Source organism: Ceratotherium simum, chromosome X (genome assembly GCF_057802395.1).
Source record: "Ceratotherium simum simum isolate JZ-2026a chromosome X, ASM5780239v1, whole genome shotgun sequence".
Taxonomy (NCBI): Eukaryota; Metazoa; Chordata; class Mammalia; order Perissodactyla; family Rhinocerotidae; genus Ceratotherium; species Ceratotherium simum.
The window spans coordinates 109,075,035-109,098,907 of record NC_141940.1 but is presented as its reverse complement, the minus strand read 5'-3'; the positions used below and the strand labels follow the sequence as shown (position 1 = coordinate 109,098,907).

At 38.0% G+C, this 23,873-nt stretch overlaps 1 protein-coding gene across 5 annotated transcripts in view; it reads left to right on the top strand.

The window, feature by feature from the left end:
• Positions 1-23,873, top strand: part of POLA1 (DNA polymerase alpha 1, catalytic subunit) — a 282,014-nt gene that overhangs the window by 114,109 nt on the left and 144,032 nt on the right. For 3 of the 5 annotated variants that reach the window (XR_015550543.1, XM_087427087.1, XM_087427086.1), the window contains exons 30-32: positions 676-808; positions 7,183-7,314; positions 11,836-12,010. Coding sequence is in view for 4 of the 5 variants with exons in the window: in XM_087427087.1 (XP_087283213.1) it covers positions 676-808; positions 7,183-7,314; positions 11,836-12,010 (440 nt within the window). In the remaining variant the exon portion in view is untranslated. Of the gene's footprint in view, positions 1-675; positions 809-7,182; positions 7,315-11,835; positions 12,011-12,178; positions 14,027-14,874; positions 15,146-23,873 lie in introns of those variants that run through there. The other 2 variants (XM_087427089.1, XM_087427088.1) reach the window with 2 other exon arrangements.

Sequence of the window (23,873 nt, the reverse complement as noted above, 5' to 3'; positions counted from 1 at the left end):
TTTTCTGACAAATTATAATGCAGCTGTCAAATCCTCGCTCTGCATTTTTTCAGAAATGGATAAAATATTGGCTTCCTTATTCCTTTTCTTTTTCTTTTTTTGGTTCTGGTGGAATAACATGAATTTTTTGAGGGATAGCATAAGGTTGGAGAACACAGTGATATAATGAAGCTGAAGAAAGAAAAGTTTGAAATCTTAGGTTTTTAAAAAATTTGCATAAAGAACTTTATATTTCTGTTTACCTAGCCTAATGGTCATCTCAGGTGGAGATGATATCTTGATGATATCAGAGATAATGTCTTGGTGCTTTACGAGGAAAGTGAAATATTTGTCTTCTAACATTTTAAACTTATAGGTAGAATGTCAAGTGCTTGTGAATTTTATAATTGCATAAAAATAAAGTAGAACACATACCTTTCTCCGTCTGCATTTTGTATGAAGCATTAGCTGCCACACGCACAAAAAATTGTCTGTATGTTGAAAGGCAAACCGTTGGTAAACCTTTTGTAGAGTTAATGTTAAAAAACAAATAGTAATGGCCTTTTAGACATCACCCCTCATGTTAGCTTTTAGTACGGCTCTTGTCCACATGTTAATCTGATGGCATTTATCTTCCTTTTCTTTCCTTTGCTAATAAAGTATGATATTAAAAAATCAATCTCTCTTTTTTTGCAGCTTTGTCATTGGCCAGATTCTTTCTGATCAAAGCCGGGACACTATAGTGGAAAATATTCAGAAGAGGTTAATAGAAATTGGAGAAAATGTGCTAAATGGCAGTGTCCCAGTGAGCCAGTTTGAAATTAACAAGGTAAATGTAGCATTTATTGCTGAGCCCAGCTGCTGCCATGTGTTTTTCTCCTCCTTCAGATAGTTGAAGAACCACCTCATCCTTGCAATTGAAATAAATTCTAGCTGGTGATGAAAGCTGTTGAACAACTATCTCACAGATTGAGCATTAGCATACTGCTCCTGCTCTTCCAGCCACTGCTACTGCCACGTCTGCCGCAGGGGCCTTCTCTCTCCATTCCTTACTTTAATTCCTGGAAGCCTTGTTTCCAGAGGTTCTATGGAATGATATAGTTGAAGTTTCAGGTACTAGAGAGTATTACCTTCTTCATAGTCTTCCTAAGTTATAGTTGTTTGGGGGGGCAGGCCTGTAAGCTTAGAGAGAGAGAGAGTGAGTGAGCGTGTGCGTGTGTATAACTTCACAGAAGGTGATCCTTAGAGATACTGTAATCAGAAGGCTTTTTTGGACATAGTTATTTGGAATTAAGATGATGGTAGCACTTTCTATATATTCAAAGCACTTGTGCTTTTTAAAAAAATTATGTGTTATGCTTTATGGATAGTCTTAGTTGTTGCAAGTAGGGAATATTTTTTCTTACCTAATTTGAAAAATAAAATCTTGGTTTCCAAAGTGCTGTGTAATACAACATGTAAGGTTACAGGTATTTTTCCGTTTAAAAAGGTACCCTTAAATATTCAGAAGCTCATTTTGCAAATACCATTTTAGCCATTTTGTGATAAATAATTTCGTTGTCAAAGCTCATACAAAAAAGAATTTTAATGAAGAAGAATTTAATGATAACATTAAATGGAAGTTTTAGAATTAAAACTTATTCATAATACCCTTATGCTAGTATAATGCTTGTCACTTCGTATATTTCCTTATTCTTGAAAACATTTTTACATTGTAGCAAGTACAATATATATTTTGAAATCTGTTTTCACTTAACATAAACAGATTTTTCCACATTTCTGTATTACCTTAAAAATTGTGTTAATTTTATTTTACTGTTATAACCTTATTTAAAATTTTTGATTATTTAAATTATTTTTGCTATTGTAAATATCTGTATTGAATATCTTAGTTCAGTTATCTTTTTGCTTTTGGATGAATTACTTAGTTTGGGTTCCTTGAAGTGAAATATTTGAGTCAAAAGATATGAATATCTATATGGCTCTTGCCAAATTGCTTTGCTAAAAGGGTGATACCAATTGATAATAACAGAATGTGTGTGCCAGTTTCACCGCAGACTTGATTGTATTGGTGATATTTCGTTGGTGTTAATATCATTGGTGATATTTAAATAAAACATTGCTACCATAATGGATATGAAACGATATTTCACTGGTAGATTTAATTTGCATTTTTTTGATTCCTAGAGAGAATGAATATTTTCTATGCATATCCTTACAATTTTTGTGTGTGTGTATGTGAGGAAGATCAGCCCTGAGCTAACATCCATGCCAATCCTCCTCTTTTTGCTGAGGAAGTCTGGCCCTGGGCTAACATCTGTGCCCATCCTCCTCCACTTTATATGGAACGCCGCCGCAGCATGGCCTGACAGGCGGTGCATCAGTGCATGCCCGGGATCTGAACCCCGGGCCGCCAACAGCGGAGTGCACGCACTTAACTGCTATGCCACGGGGCCGGCCCCCTTACAATTTTTATTTATTCTTTGTTTTCTACACCTTGACCATGATGTCTTTAATGTCACAAAAGAAGACATTCATTTATAGATGAAAATACGAAAAAGGAGAAATAAATAAGAGGACATGTGCCTTGGCACTAGCTCTTCACTTTAAGTGATGCAGTGTACACTTATTGGCATGGAATCACTTGTGACATCTAGAAAGTGGTTTCCTTTCAGATTTTGTTTTGTCTCTTTCTCAAAAATTTACATGACTTCAGTCTTCCTTTGATCAGTTTTTGCACTGATTCTCCAGATTGTATCCCTGATACTGTCTACCTTCTTAGAAATGTGGGCCCTCTATTGCAAGGGATTCCATTTGGAAGGCTGAGCCCAAACATGACTACATTATTGGCAAAATAATACTGAGCACATGTCCTATAGAGTAGTGGGCCCACACCGTCATCTTCTCATGAATGATGACACTATTACTAGTGTACAAAGAAACCTGGAGTCATAGACACACTGGCAATCTCTGATTCTGATGAACAGTCTACAGTCTTGTTATTTTTAAGTTTTTTTTTACTGAAATTTTTAAACTTATACAGAAGTAGAGAGAATAGTATCATGAATTCCTATGTATCCATCACTCAGCTTCAATAATTATCAACTTATAGTGACATATTAGTATTATTAATAACAATAATAGTTAATACTTAATGTGATGGGACTGTGCATACATTTTTCTGTGGCAGAACTGAAACTGATTTACTGCCTTTATATTCTCCATTTCACTTGGCATAGTAGCTGGCAAATAATAGTTGTTCAGTGAGCATTAAAAGAATTCATTTGCTTGTTTAATCATCGATTCATCAAACATAGAGTACCTCTGACGTGTATATTCTGGGATATAAAGTTGAATAAGCAAAGCATGGTCCATATTTGCAAGATGCTAATAGTCTATCGAACATATTTACTGTCTCATGTTCTTACACTTTTTTTTATAAAGAATTTCTGTGGTCTTGGTGTAAGTACAGCAAATTCTGATGAAAGGACTGTCTATATCATAGTTATTCCTGTGTCTGTTTACAGTAAGCTGTTTATATGTCATAGGTGATGTGTCCTGATTAACATTTATCTGAATACTTAGACTTTTTAAAACTTGTGATCAATTCAGTTTTTACATTTTATTGCTTTCAAAAGAGAGTAGAATGGAAGAGTCTATGTATGTGACTGGTTGTGGATGGTCTTACAGCAGGTGTGTGTGTGTGTGTGATGCACATAGGGCTTGAAAATGGGAATAGCCTAGGGTGGAGGGGTGAAGTGGTGAGATTTACCTTGTGGAGATTTTAGCCCTTGTTGCCAAAAGCAACTGAAAAACACTATGTGTGATTTTCTGAACTGCTGCAATCTTAGCTTAAATATATTTCATGAAGTAACACAAAATACTTCAAAGCTGATTTTTATAGCCCTGGCTAACTTGAGCATAAACCACCAGGAAGCATTTTTTTTTTTTAATCAAGCCTTCTCAAACTAGCTTGTAAAAATCCCCAAATAGCCCCAATCTAATAATTGGAAAGTATGTCAGATGAAATTCAGAATTTCTTAACATTGCACTGAATAGTCAATTGAAGAAGATAACGGTTTTCTTAAGTACAGTTATATTGATTAAGATTTCTATACAGCATTACCTGTCCGAGTCAATCAAGACTTCGCATAATACAGCTTTGAGGAGATTCACATACTTGGAGCATTTCCTAGGCACTCTTCTACACTGAGTGTATGATTTGGAAAGTGTACATGACGTGGGCATGTGCAGCCATGTTTTGAGGACCTGCTTTATTCTACTACAGCAGTTCTCACGTTTCATAGTCTTGGCAAACCTTCACACTCTTAAAATAATTGAGGGTTCCAAGAGCCTTTGTTTATGTGGTTTATGTTGATATTCACTGTTAGAAATTAAAACTGAAAAATTTTTTAATCTTTATTTGTTTATTTCCCCCCCCAAAGCCCCAGTAGATAGTTGTATGTCACAGTTGCACATCCTTCTAACTGCTGTACGTGGGACTCGGCCTCAGCGTGGCCGGAGAAGCAGTGTGTCGGTGCGCGCCCGGGATCCGAACCGGGGCTGCCAGCAACGGAGTGTGCACGCTCAACCGCTGAGCCACGGGGCCGGCCCAAAACTGAAAAATTTTAAAAACATTTACTAATTTATTTAAAATAGCAATAAGCCCATCATGTGATTCCAAAAATAACATTTTTTCCATGAAAAATAACTATATTTCAAAACAAAGAAAAAATAGCCAGAGGAGTGGTATCATTTTACAATTTTGCAAGTCTCTTTAATGTCTAGTTTACTAGAAGACATCTGGATTCTCATATCTGCTTGTGTGTCCAGTCTATTATGATGTGTCGTTTTGGTTGAAGTGTAGGAAGAAAATCCAGTTTCACACAAATATGTAGTTGGAAAAAGGAGAAGTATTTCAGTAATTTTTTTAGATAATTGTGCATATTCTTCTTTGATTGTACACCAGAACTCTCTAAGTGATGTTTTCTTAAAGGTTATTTGTAATGTGGATTCTGAAATCATATCAATGAACGTTTCATACTCTTTAACATCTATTGGTCTGTTATACTTTAAATGGATATTTTATGCATGCATGACATTATGCATTGATCATTTATTAAATGTTGGCTCACCGAGTTGTGCAGATCTGCCAAATATTGATGTGTTTATTATACAGTATCAAAAATCACATTTAAAAATGTTCCTACTTATATCATCAGAAAAGTCTTTAAGTATTGGGAAGCTGTCAAGGTCACAGAGGTGGAAACAAGTTTGCCAAAATTCTAATTTGTGCTTGAAAGCTTGAATTTTATCATAGACAGTATATACTGTCAGTTGTTTTCCTTGAAGTGGCAAGCCCACTTGGTTCTTTTTTGAGAAATTGTTTGCCAGATACCCAAGTTAGAATGACGGTAGTTGGCCTGTCATTCTTTCAAGTAAAAATTGTGTTCTATGGAAAAGGCAGCTAGTTTAGCTTGCAGCTCAAACAATTGCACAAGTGCTTTTCCTCGAGCAACCTTTGTTCTTCAGTGTACAGTAGATGTGCCCTGTGCATACTTCTATTTTGTCACACAAAATAGTAGCCTTATACTCGAGGGTCAAGAGCTTAAAAAATTAATAATTTTTACCGCTTCATTGAGGACATTCTTAAGTGAAACTGGCTTTTTTTTTTCTAACTGTGAGCGTGTGGTGGTGAATAATACAATAACTGTTAGTACAGTTTGGTGCTGCTGCCCTGATTCTTGTTTATAAGGCATCAGCACCTTTGCTGACCATTGCTTCTGCATCACCAGTGCAAATACAGTCATGCGTCGCTTGATGACGGGGATACTTCTGAGAGATGCGTTGTTAGGTGATTCCGTTGTTGTGCAAACATCATAGAGTATACTTATGCAAACCTAGATGGTATAGCCTACTACACATCTAGGCTATATGGTACTAATCTTATGGGACCACCATCTTATATGTGGTCCATCGTTGACTGAAATGTCCTTATGCAGAGCATGACTATAGTATTGTTAGGAAACTAGTTTTGATCTCATGACCTCCTGAAAGGGTGTCAGAAATGCCCAGGGGCCTGCAGATCACACTTTGAGAACAGGTGATCTAGTCACACAGCACACTGTTCCCTGTCCTTCCTCTTGTCTTTTGAAACCCACCCCTTACAGAGCTAGATATCCCATTCCTTCCCTTTGTGCATATTGAGTTCCAGTCCAATAGACTGTATTTTTTCTCACCTCTTGCTTTTAACTTGTGCTTTTTTCTCTTCCTGGAATGTTCTTGTCCCTGTCACCTTTTCTTAAAATCTTGTTTTTCCTTCATGTGCCAGCTTAAGTTTTTTTCTGCCATGATTTGTGCTCTAAGATGAAAGTGATCTTTGCCTCTCTAAACTCTCTCCATAACACTGTGTTCACATCTCCCTTATGGCACATGTAGCTTATTTTAGAGGTTTTTTTTTATGGAATAGGGAGTCATCTACTAGTAGCAGATGACTTAGGACCCAGTGACTGTCTTATTCATCTTGCAGTACTTTACAGTGCTTGAACTTAGTGAATTATTGCAGAGTGAGCGAAATGCTTTATTCTGCAAGTATTTGGTTGCTGCTATACACCGAGCATCATTCTGAGCACTGCGAATGCAGCTGTGAGCAAGGCTGATCTGTTCCTGCTCTCATGAGGCTTATTTTCAGTTACAAACTCCCTCATTCTGCCTTTGAAGAGCTTAAGTTGACAGTGTGAGTAAATACAGTGATTTCTGGTGCCTTTGGGATTCATTTAGGCTAGAGAAGCCTTTGAGAAACAGGTCAGGAAGTCAGAGTAGCCGTTATCCATCAGTCCTAACTAATCAGTTAATTCAGTGAGAGAATTGCAAACATTAGGAGAAACTCTAAGGCTGTATAGAAGACTGAATTTATAGTTTTAATTTTTTTTAACCCAGGTGTTATGTGCCATGGCCCATAAACTTGTATTTCTTTTTTTCAGGGTTGCATCTGGTTATATTAGTTACTAAATGCAGGGGAGAGGAGCCTTGAGGACGGAATGTCTAAAGATTCTGTGGCAGTGTTTTCTACATATAGCTTCTGTCATTTTTATGTTTATGTAGCTGGTATGATTCTAGCAGAGATATATTTAGTGTATGTCTGTGTGAGAAAGGTTTTATTTTAATGTTTGGGGCTTTTGGTTCCCTCTTTTTCTCTTTTAGGCATTGACAAAGGATCCCCAGGATTACCCTGATAAAAAAAGCCTACCTCATGTACATGTTGCCCTCTGGATAAATTCTCAAGGAGGCAGAAAGGTGAAAGCCGGAGATACTGTGTCGTATGTCATCTGTCAGGTAAAACTGTTGTAATTAATAAGACTCTGATACCACTAAGAACCCATAGTAAAATCCAGATCACCACAGTGTCTTATTTAGTAGTCTTCCAAGTAATTGATGCTATACAGAGATTTAGTCTGGTTGGTTTTACAGCATTTAAAAACATTAGTCAGGGGTATGGCATATTTTATTATAATTTTCGTAAAACATTTAAGACTAGTGCTTTGGTTCACTGAAATTATTTTGGTGAGACAGGTGTGTAACAGTAGCTACTGTTTCAACCCTAAATTAACGTTAATGAAAATGTCTATAAGTTTGTTCAAATGTCCAGCAGTAGTCCTTTATCATTCCTTTTGCAACAGTTTCCATTATGAATATTGGTAGAATAAGAGCATAAATGCATTTTCCCTAGCTTATGTTCAAATAATTACTTGAAAAAAATATGAAGTACATGATTATATGGAGAAAAGTAAGAGATCCTAAAAATATACCTTATGAAGAAAACACAAATTATCTAACCAGTTTTATTTTTTATTTTTTTTTGAGTGGAGGGGACCTAGAATCCACCTTCTTGCCTTGTTCCTATTCCAAGAGGCACCTCTAAGGAACCTCTAGGCCTTCTGGAACAAAGTTTTAAACCACCAACTAGTTTCTTTTGAGAGTAGCGTGCCTCTAAGAGTTAGAGATGGGGAGAGAGAGTAGGACAGAAGAGCAGTTTTTTTATTTGAAAGCACTTAACTCCAATTGGAACAAAGGAGATGTTTCATCCCTTCTCCCTGTAAAAAAACAAAAACAAAAACAGTCATGGCCTCTATCCAAATTCTTTAAAATTACTATGGTGTGGTCTGTTTACCAAAAGGCAGAATTCATCTGAATTAAGACTGTTTCTTTTTAATTAATTAATTAATTATTGCATTGTGCTATTACAGTAAAACATTTTAGATAAGCCTTAAACTTCATTGCAATATGATTGATCTTTATTGAACTACAATCAATGTGTTTTTAAATCAAAGAGTCTTTTCAAAATTTAAAAGTTATCTGCTCATATCTGCTCGGTACTGTAGATGATGTACATAACAAATCATTTAAGTACGTGGACAGGAATCAGCACTTGACTCTGTCTCCCTCCTAGGGTTACCCTTGATTAAGAACTGTTACAGAAAGCCAATTCCTGCAGGAAAATATTTCCATAAATGTCTGACTCGCTCAAGCCCTTAATGTGCTTTGCATATTGCCTCTGACAAGTCTCATCTCAAAAAAACAATTTTCATATTATGCAAATAAAGATTTTGGTAAATAGGCTAGTTTTTTTTCACTTATGTCTTTACATACATGGAAAAGCTCTTAGATTATTAATGATAGGAGCAGAGGGCAGCATACAACTTTGAAAAATTATATAGGTTCCATGAAATAGCATCTAATAACGAAATATTCGGTCTTATGATTTCTTCTTCTGAGGTCTTAGTGATATCGCAAAGCTCAAAATGCTGATGCTAATGTAGTACAATTCATTCAATTTGATATATTTTCCACCGTTCACTGGTGCTGGGCCTTAACTTATTTGCTTGTTAAAAGTACAGTTCGTGTTTCTTTTTATTAATTTATTCTTCTCACTGTATCCCAAGAAAAGCTGTAGAGCTTTACTTTGCTTTTGTCCCCTAGCAATGGGACATGCCCACTTTCAGCATGTTTGCTAGCCAAAGCTGCTTCCCTCTTTTGCTTTTAAGCACTCGGATTATTCTTTGTGTTTCATAACACAGCCATATTTTTAGAATATGTTTTTGAAAATGTATGATGACACATTTTTAAGAGGACTATTTACTGCTCTAAGCAAAGGTACCCTCCAAGAATAGCCTATTTCCTAAACAGACTCTGTTTTGTTTAAAATTTATATTTAGAAAATAGTACTCTACTGATAATTTATTTAGACTATAAATTCAGATGACTTCAGAGAGTAATGTTTTTGGTATCTAATTTATATTGTAGTTCATAGTCTTGTAAAACCTATGTGAATTATTTGTGGAAATCTTAAATCAACTTCCACTTGGTTAAGTTTTAAATCCTTAATTATTTAACTTTCATTGGACATAATGTCTGTAAAGCATGCCTTTAACATAATTGTTTTAAGGGGCCCACTTGTTACCTGTTTAAAAATTTTTTTCCATTAGTTTCCTGCTAAAGGTGACTACATAGTTTTGAGTGAATTGACTGCACCTGGTTGTCTCTGTGAAGTATGTACTTTGTGAAGTTCACGAATTACTACATGGGCACTTCAAGGAAGACCAACATTGCTTCTTAATCTGTTTTTAAAGTGTATGCCTCATGTTATTACGTATACCATGGGATTGTGCTCAGGTTTGAGAATTAGGACTTTGAGACATATATCTTATGTTACAGCCTAACTGTTCTTCCAGTACAACACAGAAAAACCTGTCATCTTACCAATTCTTCTGAATTTAGTCTTGTTTGAAATCAGATTTTTAAAATACAATAAGAAAAATGTTTGGGTCATTGTTAAAACTAGTCTTTTGTGTAGATATTTAAAATAAAAGCCTTGTGAACTGAGAATATGCTGAGAAATTTTCAACAGCTTTTTAAAAAACATGCCTTACTATGGGAACATTTTCTAATGATGCATTGGAAAGTAACTCAAGTGCCTGGTGGTCTAGTGCTTAAGAGTCATTGCTCACCACTGTAGCCCAGGTTCATTTCCCTGTGAGACAACCACACCACCCATCTGTTGGCTGTCACACTGTGGTGGCTATGTGTTGCTGTGATGCTGAAAGCTATGCCACCGGTATTTCCAATACCAGCAGGGTCACCCATGGTGGACAGGTTTCAGTGGAGCTTCCAGACTAACACAGACTAGGAAGAAGGACCTGGCCAGCCACCTCTGAAAAAATTGGCCGTGAATAGCAGTGGAGCATTGTCTGATATAGCACTGGAAGGTGAGAGGATGGCACAAAAAGACCGGCCAGTGTTCTGCTCTGCTATACACAGGGTTGCTAAGAGTTGGAATCGACTTGATGGCACTAACAACAAAAATCAAGTGCCTTTAAAAAAAATATTTGCCTCTACAAATTTGATTTTTATTCACCATTAAAAAGTTATTAAACTCAACCTCATTATATCTCAGAACAGGTAGAACCTAGTGGATAAACATCCCAGTTTGTTTCCATCAGGAGCCTACCCAGAGAAGGAAGCCCCTGCCTCCAGTCTCTGATAAAGACAGTGGTGTGGAAGGTTGCTTCTGCTTTGGGCTGGGCGCTGAGCTGAGAAGGGACTGAGTATAGCAGGAATGAAAGAATAGGATTCACATTATAATCAGTTTTGCAGAGCAGCTGAGCACTGTGAATAGTTATAATTTACTAGTCTGAATATTAAATTCTGTTGCAGATGAGAGGAAGAGTGGAGTGAGTTGTTGGATGTTGGTCCAGTAGAGTGATGACTTTTTGATTCACAGATGATGGTGACATCACCCACAGGGCAGTATATGGGCCAATTATATAGAATTTAACAACTCTTATTTTTATAGAGTAAAGAGGAAGCCCTTGAAAAGAGGCTCTCTGACCCATCTTCCTTTCCTTGAGGAAGAGCCAGGTAAACAGTGCAAAATGGGGCCAGCCTGGTGGCACAAGCGGTAAAGTGCCTGCATTCTGCTACAGCGGCCCAGGGTTTGCCAGTTCGGATCCCGGGCACGCACCGACGCACCGCTTGTCAAGCCATGCTGTGGCGGCGTCCCATATAAAGTGGAGGAAGATGTGCATGGATGTTAGCCCAGGGCCAGTTTTCCTCAGCAAAAAAAAAAAAAAAAAGGAGGAGGATTGGCAGATGTTAGCTCAGGGCCGATCTTCCTCACCAAAAAAAAAAACACAAAAAACAAAAAAACAGTGCAAAATGACATGCCCTTCATTTCAGTGGCCAAATATTTTGCTTCTAGAGCACTGCGGCTCCACCAAGAGACTTTATTATTTTTACTCCTATCGGTTGTATCTCGTACGTAAGTTACTACTCTGTGGGTTTTATTCCCCCTCTTTTCCCCTTGCTCATTTGCTTCTCAGTGATACATAGATATCTCTCATAGAAAATATTACCCCCAGCGTCTTTAAGAGGATACTATGACTAGAATTCTTACATGAAGAGATCATATTAACATAATAAAAGGACCACACGTGTCTTTTGTCATCACTCCTAAAAGGCTTTTCTGCCTGGAATAACTGTTAGCAAGTCTTCTCAATGTGTTTCTGTGATGTGGCAGGTGGAATTATTTAATCTAGTTGTGCCATCTTGTTGGTTTCATGTTTCAACATAAAATAGAACACAACACATGCTGGATTTACATTCTTGGACAGTGAGTGAGATGTTCTCCTTGATCTTCCTACTCTTGGATGCATATGACCTGTTCACCAATAGGTCAAAAGGACTTCTTGGCGTTTGAAATTGAATACATAAAATTTGAATTGTTGTCTCTCTTTTTGACCAAGCAAGTGTGTGTGATTGAGTTTCTTATCATTTTACCTGTACTATGTTCTCTTGTAGGATGGGTCAAACCTCACTGCGAGTCAGAGGGCCTATGCACCTGAGCAGCTGCAGAAACAGGACAATTTAACCATTGACACCCAGTACTACCTGGCCCAGCAGATCCACCCAGTCGTGGCTCGGATCTGTGAGCCAATAGACGGAATTGATGCTGTCCTCATTGCAACGTGGTTAGGTAAGCGTCCTGAGTCAAATAGCCCCTCACCCAGCAACAGCACACACGGTCCTCCTTTGACTGTTGTGAGCCCTGTTTATGGGCATGGTGCTGTGTCGAGCACTTCTTTGTTTATAGTTGGACATTTATTTTTGTGGTTGTTTGATTAATGTCTGTCTCCCTTCATAGACTATGAACCCCACATCCTTGCTACCTCTGTGACCACATGCCTGCTCCATAGTGGGCACTCAATCAGTAAATGCTGAGAGAAGAGAAGGAAGGCAAAAGAAAGGATGAAGAGAAGATTTTAGGTGCCATTATAAGTCTCTGAGCTTACATTGTTGTAGCTTTAATTAGTGAACTTCCATTAATAAGGAGATTGATAGTATCTTGATTATTGATTCATCTTGTCTCTGTCTTTAACAGTATTTTCATATAAAGTGAGAGTACGCAGCCTTTTTAACGTGAAAAGGTTTAACTTTTAGTTTTCAGTTCCCTGTATCTTGCCTTTGCTTTAATTTAAATTCTTCTGAAACTGGACTCACCATTATCTTCTAGGAATTGGCTGATTCCTAATTTTTTATCTTCTCAGGAGGTGCCAGCCAACCCTGAAACCTCAATGTTTCTTTGACTTTTTGCAGTGTCACGAGATTGTCATCTCTTGCTTAGAAATGGATTTTATTCATAACCAGGCATGATTTCATTTCTAGACAACCAGCACATTAAGACTTACATTGCTTTAAAGTCTCTGCTCTCTATCCTATTTTACACAAAGATGAATATTTTTAGAATGCTGCCTAATAAAGTCCTTAGATGGCTTCTCACTATCTATAAGTCAAGTCCAGATGCCACTGACATCTCATAGTCTCTAACTTTGGCAGTTATACTTTCTAGCTCCAACCTGTATTTCTAGCCTTATTTCTTATTCAGTGTACTCAGGGTCCCCTAAACATGGCATTGCTTATTCTGTCCCTGCTTCATGGAAAATTCTCCCCCTCCTCTCATTGAAACATCTAGCGTAAGACATGGGCTTTGGCATCACAGGGACCTGGATTCAAATGCTGGTTCTGTTGTTCACAAGCTCTGTGGCTTTGGCAAGCCTCTAAACCTTGGTCTAAGCCTCGGTTTCTGGTGTCATAAATTAGAGTTGCTCAGAGGGAGCAATAAGATGATACATGTAAGATGCTCTGCACAGGCCTGGAGCAGAGGGAGTGCTCAATGAGTGCTGTTAGTAGCACATCCCACCCACCTGCCAGGCTTCTGCATAAATATGTCCATACTCCTCCAGTCCATAAGATTTGCACATAGTTAGTGCTCAGTGTGCTTTTGTGGACTGAGATTGGACGGATGAATTAGCAAGTCACATATTTTTCCATCCTGCCCCTGTTGATTATGTTTCTGAGCTCCTCCCTGCCAGCCCCATCTCTGCTATCCCATCAGTGTCTGCTCTGGAAGTGGAAACTCATTTTTGACATTTACGTAAGCAAAACGTAGGAAGATAAAATTCTGCTATCCAAGTCATCATATAATGTATTCTCAAAGTTGAGTTGTATTTGATGATGTTTATAAATCCTCAGCTGGGAAGAGGGAGTGTAAGTACGCAATGTTTTTTAGCTTCCTTCTTTTTTCTCTCCTCAGCGTTGAGTGCTTACTCTCGGATACTGTAATAAGTACTTTGCATATGTTATCGCATTTAATCCTTTCGACAACCTCACGAGAATATGTCATATTCACTCCATTTTACAGAGAAGGAAGGTGAGGCTTAGAGAGGTAACTAACTTAGTCTTGTCACATAGCTAGTAAATGGCTGGCTGTGATTGGATTGGGACCCAGCTCTGTGACTCCAAAGCCTGTGCTTGTAACCACTGCCTCTTCTTAGCTCTGAGAGGCTATGGCAGATGTCCTCCACCTGGAGTCAGATGGCGTGGATGTGAGGGCGCAGGAGCTTCATCTTGTTCATGCTCCTTCCTCTCCCCACTGTGAACCGTCCCCCCACCCCATCCCCACTGAAAACCCCTGAGCAAAAGTATTTGATTTTTAGATTAGATCTCCCAGTTTTTAGATTTGTACTATCAATAACCTGGTCCAAAGGCTAACTCTTGCCCTTTCCTTCTTTGGTTTTGGATTTTCCGGTGGCCCAGAGCTGAGGAGGGGTAGACGGAACAAGCCCCGTCTCACGAATGACGTTTAACAGATGAATTCCGGAACCTCGTATTTCAGCAAAAGAGCTGGAGAGTAAAGGGTGGTGGAACCTGCCCGGTGGAGAGCCTGATGCCCGGATCTTGACTCAGATGTCTCAAGACCGGTCATACCAAGAGGGGACCAGACTGATTTTGTCGGTTCTGGGGTCATATTGAAGATCATTTTTTATATAAATTACACAGTGGGCAGATTTTGACTTGCTTAAAGATAGACTTTATCATAATTGTGGCTGCCTTATGAATCCAGTTTTCACAAATTATTTTCAAAGCCAGTAGCCTAGTGGATTCCATTTTTAGAGGGTTCGTGTTATTACTGACCGATCTCAGTCTACAGAGGCAACCCTCTGTGTTTGTACACGGTCCAACCACGTCCCCATCTCTCCCACCCCATCACCTGGAAGCTCTTGGTGCCAGATAGCCAGTGAGAGCTACTGGAAGGGCCTCAGCCCTCAAGGAGCTGCTGCTGCTCCCCCTTTTTATCTTCTTTTTCTCATTTTTATCTTCTGCCACTTGACAGCAGTTTTTATACTTGCAGACATGTGAAGTTATCATTGTGCAATCCGCCTCCTCCCCTGCTCATCCTCTTCTCCTACCGCAACCCCTGCCATCACCAGTGGTATCCACATATCTATCCATGTTAGTAATAAATCTTGCAGTCCTTGATCTCTCCCTCTTTCCTCATAGGAGGGTCCACACTAATGAAGTGCAGGACAGCAAGTGCCAGTCACCATGAATAGCTGCAGAAAACATTGAAGCTTGCCGGGCAGATCTGTGCAGGCATTTGCCCCCTGCCCTATTTGGGAGCTGCATTTTGATCTGTATCCTTTATTCCTCCACCACAAGTGAAAACTAGAGTGGCTGTTCTTCATGAGGGAATTTGAGGCCCCTGTTATCAGTTCTCACTTAGCCTGTGGTTTTAGAAAGGAGGAGGGAGGAGATAGGGAAGTGGTGAGAGAGTAAGGGGAGTGTTAGGGGGTGCGTGGTTTCTAAGAGGTGCAAGCTGTAGGCATAAAATTACTGTAATTTGTTTTTAAAATTCTAAATCTGTTTTCTTTGTATAAAAAAACTGCAGTTAGTGAACTGACACTGTTAAATAAGTTGAAGTGTACAAATGTATACATGAAATATAAGCCTTCCAACTGCCTAATCACATACATAAAATAATTCTCTTGCTTTTAATGTAGTTTTTATCTTTGATTAATGAAATGTATTGCAGTGTTGAAACTTTAGTGAAGTTTGATACTTTGTCCTTTTAGTTAGTACAAAGAAATCAAGAATAATGGCATAATTTCATTTAGCAAAATTATTAAGTTCATGAGTTTTTATTTTTAAGACTCTTTTGTGGAGAGCAACTATATTTTTCAACTACCTTTTTCTTTTTCTATTGCTTTTATACTGCTTTCCTTGAATTGAAAGGCAAACATCAAGTGTTGGCTTTATCGTGTGGCTTCACTTTGGAAATTCGCTATTTCTCCCTGTCAAGATACCTCCTGAAGTCTGTCTGGTGGCATGTTGCATGACTAGGTGTTCTGTATGGGAAGGCCATTTTAGATAGAGGATAGTTTATTAAATGAGTGAATGAGTAGGTCTGTTGAATTGAAAGACAATAATTTGTTCTCTCTAATAACTAATGGTCCTCATTATCCCACAGTAAAATGTGTATCATTTTTCTGAAACCCATACAAGATTATTGCTATTGGGCTTAAATAAAGCAAAATTTTACTCTTTTCCATCTCTTCTTATTCAATAGCCCTATGGGAAACATGGCCACTAAAACTTGGAACTCTTAGCTTTTGTTCTCCAGACTATAGGTTTTTTTCTCTCTTGTTCTAATGAAAGCTCTCTGTATTCTGTGGATGAAATATTCACAGTATGCTCCAACATCCAAATAGTCTTCTGTACCTAGCAAAACAGGCCAGTGATGAGACTATTCTAAAGTTCATTCTGGGATTTCATCTTTTAATAAATTTATACTTCATGCATAACAGTACTTAGAATTATATAATATCTTTCCTCCAATGAGCAATGATTTGTAAAATAGCTGTCAAGTACATTTCTTCATGGTCAGTGATAAAATTTCGGGCATTGGCTATCTGGGCAGTTTTCTCATTGGTCCTGAGAAAGTATTGATATTTGAAGAATGTGAGAATGTAGAATTTAATATCTGAAAGTAGTGCTTAAAACAAGAGAACACACTTAACCCAGTGTGTTCCTCAGTTAAATTGGAAAGTAGAAATTCTCTTTTTAAAAAATGGCCCATACCACTCATGTTACAGGAGGTAGTTTTTGTCAGTAGACAAGGTCTAGTAACATCTTCTAAGAAGTAAATGCAGCGGTGAGCCAAGCAATGTTTGGAGGTGCCTTTGACAGGCCCCGGGAGATATACCTACAAAGATAGGGGTTGGGGGAGTAAAGTACAGGTGGTTGGGAGTAGAATGATGCCACCAGCAGGTGCCTCAGTTATTACCTTGTCGATCAAGACTTGCCTTTTTTCATGATTAAGCTCTTAGAAGGATGTACATACATGACCATCATTTCCAAACCTTAAATATTTTCTATAACATAATTAATAGTAAAATTTAAAAAGTAAGATCACACCAAATGCAAAGTAGGATAGTAAGTCTTGTCAGTTGATAAGAACCACCTGTTCTAGGATGAAGTGCCATTCCAAGTACGTCGTCTAATGGCTCATGCTCCCAGCCTACTTTTGCGTTCATTGAACAGATTAATGCTGAAGACCTGCTGTGCTCAGCATCATAATGGGCACTGTGAGGGATATGAAGTTGAGTCAGTCATGGCTCCTTTATTCAAATTACAGCCCAGTCTGTTTAGTCAGTGTCACTGTTGTGGGGAAGTCTAGTGGACAACACAGTGCATGTCCTGAAAGAGGTAAAACAAAGGATTATCGGTGTTCAGGAGAAGCAAAGACCATTTCCAGTTGGGACCACCAGGAAAGAGTTTATAAAAGTGGAGGCATTTGAGGTGTTGTGGGAATGTGCTGTGGAGAGACCAGTGTGGAGTTGGGAATGGTTGCCTGTCTCCACCTTTCACCAGTTCTTCCAGCCCATTGATAACGGCAGGGCCCCAACCTTCACAGGGTAACCCATGCCATCGCAGCCGCTCCCCGAGGCACATTAGAGAATTCACAGAGAGCCTCTTGAAGGGTTATCAGTTGCACAGCCTTGCTCCTCAGTCCCTACGAGGCGAGCACATGATATTTGTTTCTGTCTCGCTAGCCCACAGTGCTGAGGGCCTGCAGTGACACTGCTCACCTGACTCAAGCAGAGACCTCTACCTCTGAGAACTTGGAGCTAAACCAGAGCATGTTTAGAATAATCGCTTCGAGTAGTAATTCCTAATGCTGGCTTTGTAACACTTGAAGTTTCCAAAGGAAAAGGGGAATTTCTCAAGTTATTTAAGTTAGATCAGTTTTAAAATTTTTAACTTTATTGAGGAATAATTGGCCATATAATTGTGTATATTTAAAGTATACAATGTAATGATATGATATACATATACATTGTAGAATGATTACCAAGATCAAGATAATGAACACATCCATCACCTCGCATAGTTAACATAGTTAACATTTTTGTGTGTATGTGTGGTGAGAATGCTTAAGGTCTACTCTCAGCAACTTTCAAGTTTTTAAAAGATACATCATTTTAATTATCTAAAAATGACACCAAGGTTGTGTAGCCTATAGAAAAATGAGTAAGACATAATAAATGAAAAAAAGTACCATATTGCACACAGATACTTAAACTATATTAAATGTATATGTATGAAAGAGATGGAAAGAGTGAAGGTGGTGAATTTTAAGTTCTTCACTTGTGGAAAATATATTAATATTTTATTATTAAAAATAAGACAATTTTTTATAAAAGCAGCAGAAGAAAACAGTTAAACAATTACTAACTCACTTCTAAAAAGATGGGTGTTTAGGGACCTCCAGCGTGGCTGTTTCCCCCATGTATCTACCATCATAGTTGGAGAGAAGAGGACTGTTGTAAGAGAAGCAGTCATTGGTCTATTATTTTATTTGTGCTATTTCATTTTCCAAATATTTTTTCAGCATAAAGTTACCATCTTTTCTCAGGTCTAAAAATAGGAAAGAAGACACTTCTAAAGTTTTTTCCTGCACAGAGGTACAGGTCTCATTAAGTTCAAATTCACATTCAGAGCTATCATCAAGGGCATTAAAAACAATCGAGTGAGGTCATGAGAGTCCTGCCCATCAGGATTTTTTTCTGTCAAGATTTTGGGAGTTATCTTCTGCAGGGCAATAAAAATCTTGGGAGTTTATTTAACCCAAAAGTTTGGATATTATTTCTTTTAAAATACTCAGAAATTTTCTATTTATCTTATAGAGAGGGTTATTGTTGGTATGAGGGCAGTTTCAGTTGTCTGCCACTTGTGTAGTCAGTTGTTTATTATTAAATTGGATCTACAGTATTTTTAAACTTTTTATTATGGAAATTTCTAAACATGTACAATGGTAGAGAGAATTGTGTAAGAAGCCCCCGTGTGCTCATCACCCAGCTTCAGCATTCTGCAACTGTGGCCAATCTTGTTCTTCTTCTCCACCTCTTCCCATTATTTTGAAGTGAGTCCTAGACATCATATCATTTTATCTGTAAATATTTCATTTTGCATTTCTAAAAGACAAGAATTACCCCTTTCAACAGAAGTATTATCATCACTAGAAAAAACCCCCACAGTTCCTTCATTTCATGAAATATTCAATAAGTATTTATATTTCCCTGATCATACTATGAATGCACTTTTATTTATTTATTTTGTGAGGAAGATCAGCCCTGTGCTAACATCTGCCAATCCTCCTCTTTTTTTGCTGAGGAAGACTGGCCCTGGGCTAACATCCATGCCCATCTTCCTCCACTTTATATGGGATGCCGCCACAGCATGGCTTGCCAAGCGATGTGTCAGTGTGTGCCTGGGGTCTGAACCGGCGAACCCTGGGCCGCTGCAGTGGAGCACATGCACCCAACCGCTTGTGCCACTGGGCTGGCCCCCTGAATGCACTTTTAAAAAACCTCCTTGTTTGAATTGGAATCCAGTCAGAGTCCATATGATAGTTAATTCCACTATCTTTTTTTGTGTGTGTGTGTGTGAGGAAGATCGGCCCTGAGCTAGCATCTGCCAATCTTCCTCTTTTTTTGTGCTGAAGAAGACTGGCCCTGGGCTAACATCCTGTGCCCATCTTCCTCTACTTTATATGGGATGCCGCCACAGCATGGCTTGCCAAGCGGTGCGTTGGTGTGCGCCTGGGATCCGAACTGGCGAACCCCGGGCCGCTGTGGTGGAGCGCGCGCACTTAACCACTTGTGCGACCAGGCCGGCCCGTATCTTTTTTTTTTTTTTTTTTTGATCCTTCCAATTTATTTCTTAAAGAAACTGGAGTTTTGTGTCCTATAGAATTTCCCTTATTCTGGAGTTTGTTGATTGCATCCTAGTGGTATCCTTGAGCATGTTCCTCTGTCCTCTGTATTTCCTGTAAAGTGGTAGTTAGATCTAAAGACTTGCCTATATTTCAGTTCAATTTATTTTAGTTTTTGCTAATACTCCTTCCTAGGTGTTGATATCTACATCTGTGAGGAGTTACATAATGTCTGATTGGAATCTAACACATTTTGAAACAAACTCATAGGTATATCATAAGAGATATTTAGGACTCACTTTTTTCAATGTGAATTTTCTTGTATAACATACATACAGAAAAGTACACAAAACCTAACTGAAAAACTTGATGAATTTTCACAAAGTAAACACACACCAGTGTAGTCAGCACTGAGCTCAAGAAAGTGTTACTGCATCCCTAGAAGCCGCTTCATGTCTCCTTCTAGAAACTATCTTCCACCCCCCCACCAGAAAATTACTACCGTGACCTCTAACATCATAGATGAAGTTTTCTGAATTTGGGATGTTACGTGTAAGTTGTGTCTTTACTCTTTGTGTCTGGCTACTTTCATTCAATATGTTTGTGAGATTGGTCCATGTGGTTGTGCTTCATTTCTGTATAGCGTTTCATTGTATGAATATACCACACTGTATGACTATCTACCTATGGATTTTTTCCACATTTGGGTAATTATGAAGAGTGCTATTTGAGTATCCTTGCACATGTCTTCTGTTGAACAATTGCTCATATTTCTGTTGGGTATATACTTAGGAAGAGAATTGCTGGGTTGTAGGGGACGTGTATGTTCAGCTTTCATAGATACTACCAGTTTTCCAAAGTGGCTCAACTAATTTATACCCTCTACTAGCAGTGTATGAGTGTTCCACATTCTTACCAACACTTCGTTTTCTGTCTTCTTCATTTTATGTGGTGGCATAACGTGATTTTAATTTGCATTTCTTTGATGACTAATAAAGTTGAGCACCTGTTGACACGTTTATTGGCCATTTAAATATCTGCTTTTGTGAGGTGCCTCCTCAAGCCTTTTTCTACTTTTCTGTTTGGTTGTCTTTTACTTATTGATTTGTAGGCATTCCTTATATATTCTAAATATGAGTCCTTTCGAAATATATATCACACACATCTCCTATTTGGCATACTTTTTTTTCAAGTATAATTTACATACCATGAAATGCTGCCATCTTAAGAGTATCATATAATCAGTTTATCAAGACAGAACATTTCCATCACCCAGAAAGTTCCCTTGTACCCCTTCCCAGTCAATGTCCCCTCACAAAAGCAACTCTCATCTGATTTCTATGACCATAGGTTAGTTTTGCCTATTCTAAAATTTTATAAAAATGATTTCCTACGGTATATGCTTTTTGTGTTCAGCTCCTTTAATTTAGCATGTTTTTGAGATTCATCCATCTTCTGTGTGTCAGTATTCTTTCTTTTTCATTGCTGAGTAGTATTCCATGGTAGCTTTTACCAGTTTATTTAATCATTCTCTTGTTGGTGGACATCTGGATTGTTTGCAATTTCTGATTATTATGAATAAAGCTGCTGTGAACATTCTTATGCAAGGCTTTTTATGGATATAGCATTTACCTTTTAAAAATTATTTTTTTCCTTAATCTTATTAAATTTTCAGTTTGTCTGTTGTTCTCTAAGAAGTCCAGATATATGAAACCCTGGATTCATGCAAAAGATAAATGATTTATTTCCTAATAGAAAAATTTAGAAAAAAAATTCACAGTAGGATTCCATTAATTAGCTTTCCTAGTAGTTTAAGTGATTCATGTTTTAAACAACTGCTTGGGAATACCAGTTACTCTGCTCATTTGGAGTTTCATTCATATGGATTTTTTCCTTTTTCCCACTTGTATGAACATATATAATTGGCTTTCCTGTAGTTATTTGTAGTTGCACTAATAGAGACCTTGTCTTTTGGAGGAAGAAAATGATTTGGTCAAATGCATCAGCCTCTCAATTGAATGCCTTGAATTTGGAACAGTTTAAATACCCTTTGGGAGTGGGGGCATATAAACATTCTAAAAACAGGTGGTTTACAATGGTTAAAAAGTACAATAGTAGAAAAAGTAATTTTGTGCTAAATGTCACTTTGGAGGTGTGTGTGATAAGACTACGGTGATCTTAAGTAAAAAACAGCGCTGCTGAACTCATCTACCCCAATGCCTATGATGTTACTTTCTATAAATACTTCTTGAAACATGAGAGCTTTGATCCTGTTGCCAAAATAATGTGAGATCCTATAAATTTTCTAATTATAAATGACATATTTTAATTTCATTCCACTGCCCCCTCTGTCTCTCTCCACCCCCGCAGCCCGAGAAAAATGATGTGACTGGATCACTACAAGTCACGGGATTGAATTAAAGCACGCATCATTTCTGTTTATGGGGGGGAAACCACGGCTGCTCTTCCCCCGGATAACTGGGGCCAAGCCCAAGTAGGCTGTTGCTTCTTTTATTCTGTGCCGGACCAAATGATTGAAGTCACCTGTCAAATCTAGTAGAAGTGGGGAAGTTCCTTTTGTCAAATGGGGCATAAAGTTTGTTTCTTTAAGCCAGTTGTTCAGAGAAAGCTCTCAGTAGAAGAGATAAGGAATTTGGAATTCAGTTTTGTATCTTTTGCTCAAAGACTAACATGATTACTTACTGTATGGTGAGCAGTTTAATATCGATTATACAGTGTATCTGCGTCTATGCCAGCTATGATTGTAAATATTTTGCTTTAATCTCATTTCTGACAAAAGTGTTTAATTTTGGAGGGACAGTAATTACAAATGGAGCGATATGTAGCCGCTCTATTTTGCACATTTTAAAATTCAGAAGCTACCTCTAGGTGGCAGCACCGGATACTCTTTTTCCTGTTGTTTCACTTTAGCCTTAATGAGTTATGGTAGAAGCAGTAAAACTTTTAAGACTCCCAAAACTTGGAAATAAGCTGCTTATTGCCAATTTTGCAAGGATTTGAAAAAATGAATTTATATGTTGAATGAGTTTGGGGCTTGTTTAAGCCTGGATTTTGACCTTTAAAAGAAAGATTCTGGCAGCAGTGATCTTTTTTTTTAATGTGACATTGTATGTTTTCTTAAAAAGATCTAATTTAGCTCTCTGTGATTTGCCTGTTGAACTTATAATTGTCCTCCCAAGAAAATCACTTTATGACATTTTTTAATCCAAGTAACTTGTACAAGGATCATTATATACCTAATATTTTAAGGTAATTACAGTGTCGTCTCCCTTTATATTTTAAAAATTTAACATTGACTTATGACCAAGAGTGCTGAGATGAAGTCCCTTCTTTGAAAAAATTCAGCTTGGGAATAAATCTCAAGTAATTAGCTAGGCCAGTTGGCTTTCTTATTGCCATGGGCAGATAAGGGTTCTTTGTGGAAATGGACATTTAAAGTAGACATTTCATAAGGCCTGATATTTTTTCATAACTTTTGGCCACTTGTTTGGCTTTTCTCCATAAGTAGCAAGACAGCCCCTGTCCAGTTTTGGCTTACTCAGCAGGCAGGCTGTCCCAGGGCTCGGCTACACTAAGTGGGCCGTGGCTGTTGGGGAGGTCTAGAGAGAGCTTTCATTGCTTCCTTGTCGCAGCCCGGCCAGTTTTGTATATGTGCAAAGCCAGCATTATTTTGTTCCTTGATTTTTGGGTTGTGAAAGAAGCTTGCCTTTTAGAAAACCCTTGCTTACTATTTTTCTTTTTCCTTCCTTTTCGAATAGTATTAGCCTGGGAAAATGATAAATAATCACACCATCAGAGAAAAGGTAAAGCTGCTTTCTTATAATCACAAATAAAGCAAGACATTATGTGAATACACTTGGATTCACAGCTAGAGTTTAAGGAATTTGCAACAGTTAACCTTCACTACGGAGAAGAAACGGCATCATTCACAGGCATGGTCCCTCTCACTCAGTTCCTCTGCCCCTCCTTGTCTTTAAATGGGAGGGTCGATATTCCCACACTTCACTAACTTGCAGTTTCTCTTAGGGGGTAGGTAACTTGTAAAATAAAAATGTATAGTGAGTCTTGGGGCCAAGTGACCTAGGTGACAGTAATTTATGTCACTAACCAAGAACAGTTTTTCAAGTTGTTTTGAATGTATGTTCTTTGTCTTTATTATAGACTATCATGTTAGGAAATATTCACTTTAATTCCTACAAAGAGCAGCTGTTAACTTGCTATGCAGCATGAACATGCATTTCATATATTTTTCCAAATGCATTAT